This window comes from Vitis riparia, chromosome 1, assembly GCF_004353265.1.
Source record: "Vitis riparia cultivar Riparia Gloire de Montpellier isolate 1030 chromosome 1, EGFV_Vit.rip_1.0, whole genome shotgun sequence".
NCBI classification, from domain to species: Eukaryota; Viridiplantae; Streptophyta; class Magnoliopsida; order Vitales; family Vitaceae; genus Vitis; species Vitis riparia.
In genome coordinates this window covers 20875570-20886441 of record NC_048431.1, presented here as the reverse complement: position 1 = coordinate 20886441, position 10872 = coordinate 20875570, and the positions used below count along the sequence as shown (strand labels likewise).

At 31.7% G+C, this 10872-nt stretch overlaps 1 protein-coding gene across 1 annotated transcript; it reads right to left on the bottom strand.

Moving 5' to 3' along the window:
- Positions 1-7414: 7414 nt before the first annotated feature.
- Positions 7415-8033, bottom strand: LOC117921016 (L10-interacting MYB domain-containing protein-like). Its single transcript, XM_034838760.1, has 2 exons — positions 7809-8033; positions 7415-7726 (listed from the first exon to the last, which is right to left on the bottom strand). Exons 1-2 carry the CDS (start codon positions 8031-8033, stop codon positions 7415-7417), a joined length of 537 nt encoding a protein of 178 aa, XP_034694651.1.
- Between the last annotated feature and the right edge of the window lie 2839 nt (positions 8034-10872).

Sequence of the window (10872 nt, the reverse complement as noted above, 5' to 3'; positions counted from 1 at the left end):
GACATTCTAGCATCTGTATGGAAAGGATTGTTATTCCTTGTGAACATTATTTAAAACATATAGAGCATCATATTAAATGTGAAGGAAAAAAAAATTATGGCCATGAAGGGCGGTCAAAGCACAATCAATTGGGAAATCCATTAGGATAGATAAGTCAAATCTAATATCATCAATATTCATTTTTCTCAACATAGAAAAAGTAAAATAAATAAATAAATAAAATTAAACAGCATGCCAAAGGAGAATGACTAATTGCTTTAAAAATATCAATTATACATTTATTAAGAAATTGAAAATTCATTTATAGGTCCAAAAAGGAGGACAAAAAGTTTTTAGAGGCAACATTACATTGCTACAAATGCATCAAGAGCACAATTGAGAGAGCAACTTAGTAGAGTAGAAATGATCTTGAAACTCTACTAGGGTATTGCAATCATCTCTACAACTTGAAATTTGAAGTTTTTTTGTTTGTTAATTTCTATTTTTTTACTCATTATTTGTACTCTTCGGATTTCACCATCATTTAGACTGTAGTTGCAGGTTAGCTTATGTCAATGTTTTTAAAAACTATGAAGCTAATAGACTCAAAACGGATTATATTTATACATAGATCATTATACATGGTATTAGAGCTAATTTTCACTTGAAAATGTATGAAGCTTAGTCACCTTCTAATCTCATGAGTCACAACAATAACATCATGTTTGCATGGAAGACTGAATGTGATCACATATTACCTTGGGGGAAACTTTATGATCCTTATAATGGCACAACTATCCACAATATATATAGATGGATTTTGCATAGTAAATGCTAGTGGAACTAAAATGAACATTATCTATATATATGAATATGTCATTATTGATGATATTAGAGCTCATCCCTAATTAGAAATTTGTTAAGTTTTACTATGCATTGATCCTATGGGCTATAATAGGAATGCTCTATTTGTATAGGAGGGAAATGTGATATTCATATACCAAGAGGAAGAAGATTTTACTTTTGACCCTTATAAAGGGTTATAAGGGGCAACTTAATTTTTTGGTACATATAGACATGTTTTAAAATATTAAGGGTCAATGAGCCTAAACATAGAATATCTATATGAGTTGTTGCATTGGAGACCAGGGTCAAAGGTTTATGATGAGAATGTCACATCTATATTGGAGAATAAATATGATATGCCATGTTCTCATGGGGCTAGAAGGCTAATAGACTCAAAGCAAGCAATATGATCTCATGTGTCCGAACAAGATACCATATACGCATAAAAGAGTGAGTGTGATATCTTACATAACTTGAGAGAAAATTCGCTTTTATCCTATCTCATGTTATATAATAAAAAATGATCTTAAAGCTTTTTAATGCTGAATTTTTTTAGTCTTTTCAATTTTATTGGTTTTCTATTTTATTGTTTCTTTCTTTCCTTTTATCTCTTTTATTTTTTCACTTCCCTGTTTGTTGTTGCATGTAAATATTTTATAGCCTTGGATATTGGGTGAAGGTAGACTCCAATTTAAATTTTCGGTTTTATTTTTCTTAAAAGGGAGAGAGAAATTCAGAAATAATTTCTATTTTAAGCAATTTTTTCCCTCTAATATTCTGAAAAGGCTAGTGCTGAAATTTAAAATTAGTGAAGGGTCCACCGACATACTATAAGAAGGAAAATAAAAAATCTGAAAATTGGGCAAAGGAGGCAGAGCATACGTGTGTCTATCATTCAGTAAATAACATGAAAATTGCATGCAAAACAATTTCCTTGAAAGGGAAGAGGAATCTCTCCATAGAAATGCTTCAGATTGAATGGCTACTGGCTAGGCTAGACTAGGCCAGGCTTTATTTCAAAAAATTGAAAGCCTTGAAAGCGTCCCACTCGTGATCCAATTTTGTACTTTTCTGAAATTCATCCTAATAATTTACTAATATTGTTAAATAGGTACTTGCATTCTCACATTTAAATGCCTTCTGCTTTGCCTTTCAAAACAAATTATAATCCACTTGTAATATTTACATACCAAAAATCAAATATTATGATATGGAGAGAAAAAAAAAAGTTAAATTTTATACATATAATAATTAATTAATAATCTAATCTAATAAGAGAGAAACATCATGAGCTCATTGGTCACAACATGATAAGGTTTGATTGGCTAGTGAGATGCAATGGATGGAACAAAGTGGAAAAGAGCCCAATAATTTTGCCCCTTTCTAGCAACTTATCCTTTTCAACTTTTTATCACCAAGGCTTTTAATTTTTGAGTGGAAGGAAATATGTTTTTATAACCAATATTCCACTGTGAGTATATTGTTTACAGTACATGTATGTAGTTGCTTTATATATGAACATTTAGTTCAGATCCTGAAATTCTTGTGGGGCATTTCAGATTGACTTGCCAGATACATATGACCCCTCTTGACTAGGACTGTTCATCTTGAAGGAAACAATAGAAGGAATTAATGTTGAGAGTGAAAGCATTCCACAAGTGCTAAGGTTGTGGGTTCAAAATTGATATGAATCTTCCTCAGTACCCAACTGCCTTCTTTTTCCCATTATGGGTTAGCAAAGATTGATATTAAGTACAAATTAACTTCAGCTAGCTATCACTCTCATTTTGTTTAGAGACTAAATTCAATAAAGATTGCTGATGGATTTCATGGTTGATTGCTGAGTCAAATATGAAATTTATTTGGTGGCCATGGGGCCAAATTAAATCACAGTATCATGCATGGACTTGATCATAATCGTTGATGTGATGGATAGATAACATGAAAAAGGAGTAACCAGTTTGATCATCTTAGAGAATAATTATAATCATAATCAAGCGGAAAATGGGTTTTTTAAATGTTAAAGGGTGAAGGGGTACGGACGGTGGTTGGCAATGCTTAAAAAATGGTCCAAGGAAGAACATGATAATCCCAGGGAATAGATTTCTTGTCAGGTTCAGATGATGTCAGTTTCGGGGATATTTCCAAAAGCCTTTTTCCTAGCCTTTCCCGGAAATTTCCAAGTCATTCCTCCAAAAGTTTCTTTCCTCCAACTGCCCTTTTATGCAGTTCCTGCGATGACACTCTCAACCCTCTACTTCTTTTGATGAAATAATTAAAAAGCCCTAATTAAAGTAGTTGCAGAATATATTCCATAATTGGTGTTTTCAATGCTGACAAAATGAATGAATGAAAAGGAAGAACCAATTCAAATTGCCTCATGATCGGTTTTATTTTACCTTTTGTTTCTATACACAGAATATTTAATAATAGCAAGTGGATTTGAAGATTGGGTCTCCACCATTGATTTGAAAAAAAAAAAAAAAAATAGGATGCTGGTTAAGGGAAGAACTGATTGCAGTACTCCTTAATTTCTCATATATGCCACTTTTCCATTTGGTTGCATCCCTCCCTTACTCCATTCTTTTTATATTTCTATTATGTAAGATTTGACCCTTTCAAAAAATAGGGTCATCAAGTTTCATCGCTGAAACTGTGTACGACTCACCCTCTTCAATTTTATTTTTAGTAAAATCTCAATCTTATATTGCAACAACTCGCACCCAATTATATACATATTATTCTTGTTACATCCCAAGACACATTTCAAGAATGTAACACTAATTTTATACCTTAAACCCAAAAACTCAAAATATAACTCGATCCATCTAATTATAAGATGAATATTTAAATCAAGTCACATTTTGAACATTTGGGTTTGAGATGTGAAATGATTATTATGTCCTTGGAGTGGGTCATGATGCGTAACCTTCAGGAAATACAATTGAAGGATGGAGATTTGGAAATTTTCCTTTGAAAACTATAATACAAAATTATAAAGAAACAAAAGAAAAAAACTTGCGGGTGCTTGTCACTCTTGCTCTCCCACAATCCTTTTTGTCCATTCACCAGAGAGACAAAAAAAACAATCTGGGAATGCTTCAAACAAACCCTTTTCCTTTTATTTTTTTTGTTCCTTGCTTTATGATTTGAGAGTGGCCTTTGTTTTCACCCACAAAGCAACCCTATTCAGTTCTATTAATTTACACATCACCCAGTGTTCTTTAGTCTTTTTCTTGACCATTTCATGGGGGATGGAGACAATCTTGTTGGTTTCTGAAATCCGAATTCTTTCGATACTTCCTCTGTCAACCTCAGTGGCTCAGTCATGTAAACCTCTTTGCACTCTTTCCATATCTATGTGTGTAAATATAGCTATATACATTCAACAATTGCAAGGAGCCAAACAAGTGTGTTGTCTAAACTGATGAAATTAAAGAAAGAAAGAAGTTGAACACAGAGGCTGTCTTTTGAGACCCTTTTGGTAGGTGGATGTGTCACAGTTGAATCCAACCGTTGCCAGGTTGTGAATGGGTCAATTTTGTTGCTGTTTGTGGTCTCCTTGATTGGGACTACTAAATGCATGAGCCCCCTTCTAGTCAACAACTTATTTCTTGTGCAACCAATAGAATGCTATATATACTGAAATGTGCCACAGGATATATGCTGATGGCATTACTGATAGTGAACAGTCACCATAGCTGTGTGGTTTTGGACAATCATGTGGGACATGGTGGAGTCTTGTGGGGACTTTTTGGGGTGGGTGCGTTACAATTGTTGCACACTTGGAAGATGGTGTTCCCTAATATGAAGAAATCAAGATTTAGTTTTCATATTATAAGTAGTTAAGACCCTAAATAGTTTTTTTATCATTAAGCGTCTCATTAACATTTAAATAAGAGTGATGAAAACATAATAAATTTTTATTAGTATTTTCTTTGGTTTAACATATTGTGCTAGTTAAAATAGTGAAGTTATTTAGAGAAAGCCTCTTAAGAATTCATTTTAATGGTGTTGGAATCAAACTTTGCTAGTTTTAGTAACCTTTAGCTTCACCTCATCATATGCTTAAATTTTATGGTTAATAATATTGTGTTTATACTTTATAATGCAAGGACTTTAAATTTGTAGTATCTCAATCAGTATCAAGTGTCCTAATAGATAAGTGACATGGTGAGATCATAGTAGAGAAAGGTGAGAATAAAAAAAAGTAGAAAATATAAGGGTCTGTTTGGTTGTTGTTTTTGAAAAATGTTCTGGAAAACAATTTTTAAAAACCGTTTTTGGTGATTTTAGAAAAAAAATTGTGTTTGGGAACTGAATTTTGGAAAACAGTTTTTGTTATCAAAAAAAAAAAAAAAAAAAACATGTTTGGCTTAGTTAATAAAAAAACATGTTTGAATGATGTTTTTTTTTTCTTTTCCAATTAATAAAATATTTTCTTCAAGTAACTTTATATTATAAATTTATAAATATTTTTAAATACACAGTTCATTTAAATTTAAAAAATTATTTAATTTTAAATTTTTATATAAGTTGATAAATTATTAAAAATAAAATAAAATATGATGTATGTATTTCACATGGGTCTTTTGTCCATCCTACTTTTACAATTATAAATTAAATTTATAAGCAATATTTAATCATTAGAAATTACAACAAACATCACATAACACTAATGAGAACTAGTTAAGTTAACAAATATATATAAATTCTAACAAAACACTAAAGTGTTGACAAATATTTAAAATTAAAAATAAGATAAGTCATGGATTGACATTAATATAATTTGCCCACATCACTTCAACAATTGATCTCTACAAGCTGCCATAGCTGCTGCACTCTCATCTGATAAATCAATTAAATGGTTTGTGCTACTTGTGCTCTCTTCTTCACCTTCGATTGAAAGGTCTTCTACCTCATATTCTCTAAACAATTGATCATGCCAAGTTGATAGACGAATCCAATTATGAAGGGTACAACATGCAATAACAATTGATGGTTGCCTACTTGGCTTATAACAAGGCATCATCTTTAATATTGGAAATTGGGTCTTCAAAACATCAAAACATCTTTCAATAATATTCCGAAGAGATGAATGTCTATAATTAAAAAGTTTTTTATACCTGATAAGTTGATTACATCTACCCCGATATTCTTGTAAATGATATCGCTCACCTCAATATGGTGGCAAAAATCCAGATATACAAGGATAACCAGAATCAACTACATAATATTTTCCTTCACATGGCCAAGGAAAATTGACTTCTGGTCTAGTCAATGCATCCAAAAAAACACATGCATCGTTTGTTGTTCCTTCCCAACCAGCATAAACAAATGTAAACATCATGTCAAAATCACATGCACACATAACATTTTGTGTTATAACTGTTTTTCTACCTCTAAAACTGGTTTGTCTATCAACTAGGACCCATGCACTAATATGAGTGCCATCAATTGCACCAATGCAGTCCTAAAACAACAAACATTTATTATTATTAAGGAAATAAATTAAATAATGGTCATGAAATTCACATTTATAAATATTTTTTATAAACTCTTACCTTAAACCATGTAAAATATTTAGGATTACTAGCAACATATGAAGACACCTCATTGGTCATATTGTTAGGTCATATGAGAATTTTTCCAAGTCAACATAATGCACGTCTAACTTCTTTAAAGTGTCAAGTGACAGTCTCTGTGGAGTGTTGAAAATGGTCTACTACAACCCTCATTCTCACATTATGTCCTACGATTAGTAAGAACATAGCCACCGCCTCTTCAACTGTGACAAATCATGTATCCTGTAAGTTTTCATGTCTCTTAAGATGATCACAAAGGTTCATAAATGTTTCTTTATCCATCCGAAATAGTTCATAGCATGTCTAAGGATGACCTTCTATCATATCTCTTACAAATTGTGCACCACTTAACATTGATGTCCTATGAGGTGTCTTGCATAAAAATATTTCCTCATACTCATTCATAACGTGAGCAATAAAAATTTCATCTAAATCATCACCCTCTTCAGAAGATGAAGTTGACTCATATAGTGAACCATTGTTTGTGCTATTATCATCCATTGGTTACTACACAAAACAAATGAACTCACAATATAAAATAGCATGAAATGAATATTAAAGTAGTTATAATATAAGTTTCATAACCATAAATAACATCCATACAATGACAAACTAAAGAGCATGGTAAAAGATTCAAACCAAAAGATAAATAGTACATATTACAATGTCATCATAATAGTTATGCATCCAAACATTCACATTTAAAGTCTATGAAGTCATGCCATTTTCCTCTCATTAGGCATATTCATAAATATCTCTCTCCACTCCGGCATTGTGAATTTCTCAATAGCTTTTAAATATTTGTCATTATCCAACAATTCAATGGTTTGTAAGGCTGTCATGCACCTTGTTATGCTAAAATCAATGGTACCTCCACTAGTAGCTTCACTACTAGTTCCACTCTTATATCTATCCACTCTAGCCAATAATGCCTCAGTTCTAGCTTGAGATGTTTATGTTCTAGCCTTTGATGCCTCAACCCAAGCTTTCAAAGCATCTCCCATTTAACTTAATCTGGATTCTTTCTTACCTCTACGCTCTAATAGAGAATCAGTTACACGTTTTCTAGAACGGGTGGTCACTCCTCCTACCATCTCTGGTTGTGGAGGATCATCAGGGATCTCAGTATCTACATCCACATGCACTCCACCATGTTCCAAATTACCATCCATCTCATCCTCATCATCAGTGTTTGGTGGATCTTGGGTGGAAGAGTAGTGGAGGGCACCGGTTGCTGTTAATGGATTAAAGATCAATCCCAGCAAGTTGTAGTTTGGGCATCCCTTTGAGCGGAATCTTTTTGCATTTGGGTGTGCCTAATAGAAGGGAAAAAAACTCACTCTTAGTGTTTACCAAATATTTAAATTAAAAAGTAATTAGTTTAAAAGTTATTTTTACCCGAATGTAATTTTGCCAGGTTTCCTCTAGAGCATGCATTGTGTTAGTTTTAGCATCCCAGCCAAATCCAGTATGCTTTAAAAGATCAGAGAACTCACGGTGCATTGCACGTAGTCTATTAAACTTTTGTTTAAGCTGCTTCAAGTTGAAATTTCTTTTCCCTTGACTATTGACCTCAAGTAAGATCCTTCTCCATGTGTTGGTACTAAATGTACCACTATCCATGTTACCTTTATTAACTTCATTTACCATGATGTCAATAAAGATTTTCTCTATATTACCTCTCCATGTTCTTGCATCCTCAACATTTGTTATCTCAGTTGTCATCTGTACAATCCCATCACAAATAAGAACTCTATGAGGAGACAACTTTTAAAACCACCAATAGAACTTAAGGCTATGTTTAAATGAGAATTAAGATTGTTGATGTATAGTGTAGTGTATAAAAATATGAAAGAAAAATAAATATAAATAAAAATAGATTTGATATTAATTAGATTTTAAAGACTTTTTTTTTTTAGTTTTTATAAAATTTGAAACAAAAATTGGGAAAAAAATGAAAGAAAAGTAAATAAAATAATAATAGTTTGATTAATTTTAAAATTAAAATATTTTTTTTATATTTTTTAAAAATAAATCAAACATGATAAAATCATTTTTATTTTTTTTATTGATTTAATATTTAATTTTATTAAAAATTATAGTATATTCTATTAAGATGAGATAAAAAGTTTTAAAAAGAATTAATTTAATATTTATAACTAATTTTCACCTAACAAGCTTCTAAATAAAATAAATAAGACATCAAAATAAATGCAAGTAAGGAGATGGTCACATCTCTTTCCACTGATTCTCCACCACCCCAAGAAAATAGATGAGTAACATCCAAGAGCTAATCAGTGTAGAGTCCGAGTTCAAATCAGACTGCCCAAGTGGATGGAACCCCTAGCCACACATCTCTCTTCCTCTCAAGACTGACCTAGCCCTCAGAATATGCCGATGGATATTCTCCTTTGATCGTTTCATTTCAATAATTTTGATTTCAATAATGTTAAAAAAAAGTAATTTTTTAATGTTTGATTTATTACAAAAATATACCATTAAAATTAATTAAAATTTATATATTTTCAATTATATAATCATATGAAAAAATTAAAATAAGTTTGAAGTAGTATATAGAAAATAATTTAATAATTTTGATTTTATTTTTTACTTTTTACTTTATTATAATTTTTTAATTATTTTTGCTTTCATGAGATCAGAAGGTAGGAAGAAGGGAATAAGCAAATAGTGGAGGTCCATGGTCATCAACTAGATTTAACCGGGCTTTGGAGTACAGATGAGAGAGAGGAAGAGCAGATCTAGAGAGAGAAAGAGTTCTTGGTGATTCAACACCTCATCTTCTTCCAATTCTCTTCATTTTTTCTATTTTCCTTGAGGTGTTTTACCTGTCAAGCCTGGATTTTCCCGTTTGATTTCCATGTCTTTAAGCAAGGTTTTTGTTTTTTTTTTTAACAGAACAACTCAAGAAAAATCAAAATGGGAAAAAATCGGGAATTTTTTTTTCTATTTTCATTCTCGTTCCCCACTTTTCTTAGCATCCAAACAGGAAAATATAAATGAGAAAAAAAAAAAAAACAAACAACAGGTAATAAAAAAAAAAAGCTCAGATCTCATTCGAATGACATAACTGGTATCTCTTTACCCATATCTAACATTTTTCTCAACAAATATTGCAAAAAAAAAAAAAAAAAAAAAGCCTATTTTACTAGATCTATAAAAAATAACTTCAACATATGCAGAAATTACCTTCGTTTCTTGCTATTGGAGATGTCGCGACTGTGTTGGAGAAGAGGCGACGCGACTGTGCTGGAGAAGAAATGAGAACGAGAAGAAAAAAAACACGGAGAACACATGGGTTTTTTGTTGTTTAATTTTGTTCTGTAAACAGTAAAAAAATGGGGAAAACAACATTTTGTTGTTCTCTAAACAGTGCCATTTGGAGAACACGGGGAACAACAAAAACAAAAACAACTCTCTCAACCAAACAAGTTTTTGGTGTTTTTTGTTTTCAAGAACAGAAAACAATTCTTGAAAACACTAAACAAACATGCCCTAAGTTTGTACCCTTATATATGTTGCAACTTAAGGGGTATCATACAGGGGCACCATCCTACTACTCTTTAGTGAAGGGGAATATGCACTTTAAAAAAATGTCTGAAGGAAATGGATAATTTATCTTTACTATAACAATCAATTATATATACAACAATGAAATCTCTATAAAAAAAAAATTACAAACAAAAAAAAAAGGAAAAAAAAGATATAGAATAGAAAGATCTCTATTAGAAAGGCAAGAAAAAATATTACAAATCTCAGTTATAGGGAAATAGTAGAGGTAGACTTGGAGAAAATACACAAAATCACAATCTCAATCTTGTAGAGAAGAATCCTTGAGATAGAGCTCTGCAGATGGCAAGGTTTGTTAAGAGGAGGTTTTCTTCTTTGAAATATTTGAAATTTGATATGTTTCACCTCCCTAAAGATAGTATGGGGAATTTTGTGCACACCCGGCTTGTAGTAAAATGTGAGGAACAAATCCTTTGGAAATCCCTTGGTAAAAATATCTACAATTTGCAACTTTGATGGAAGAAAATGAGTGACTAAGGCTTCAACAACAACTTGTTCTCGAACCAAATGATAGTCAAACTCTATATGTTTAGAGCGACTATGAAAGACAAGTTTGGTAGTCATGTGTAGAGCACTTAAATTATCACAAAAGAGATGAGGGGTTGAGAGAGAGAAAGACCAATATCACGAAGAAGAATAGTTAACTAAGTAATTCGAACCATTGTAGATGTAAGAAAGTGATATTTGGCTTTGGCATTGGATAGAGATATAGTTGGCTGCTTTTTGGAGGACCAAGAAAAACACAATAACCTATATATGGTGCTTCATTTTGTATCAACACATCCAACCTCATGAACATCACAATACCTAGTTAATTTAAATGGGCTTTGAGAAAGAAAATGTTGTCCATAATCCATAGTATCTTTGGGATACC

What these genes read in the sequence shown, in the direction of transcription:
- LOC117921016 (XM_034838760.1), bottom strand. Translation starts at nt 8,033, where the DNA reads ATGGATAGTGGTACATTTAGTACCAACACATGGAGAAGGATCTTACTT. An exon ending in CCTGGCAAAATTACATTCGG is followed by an intron (nt 7,727 to 7,808) that starts GTAAAAATAACT and finishes CCCTTCTATTAG; the next exon opens with GCACACCCAAATGCAAAAAG.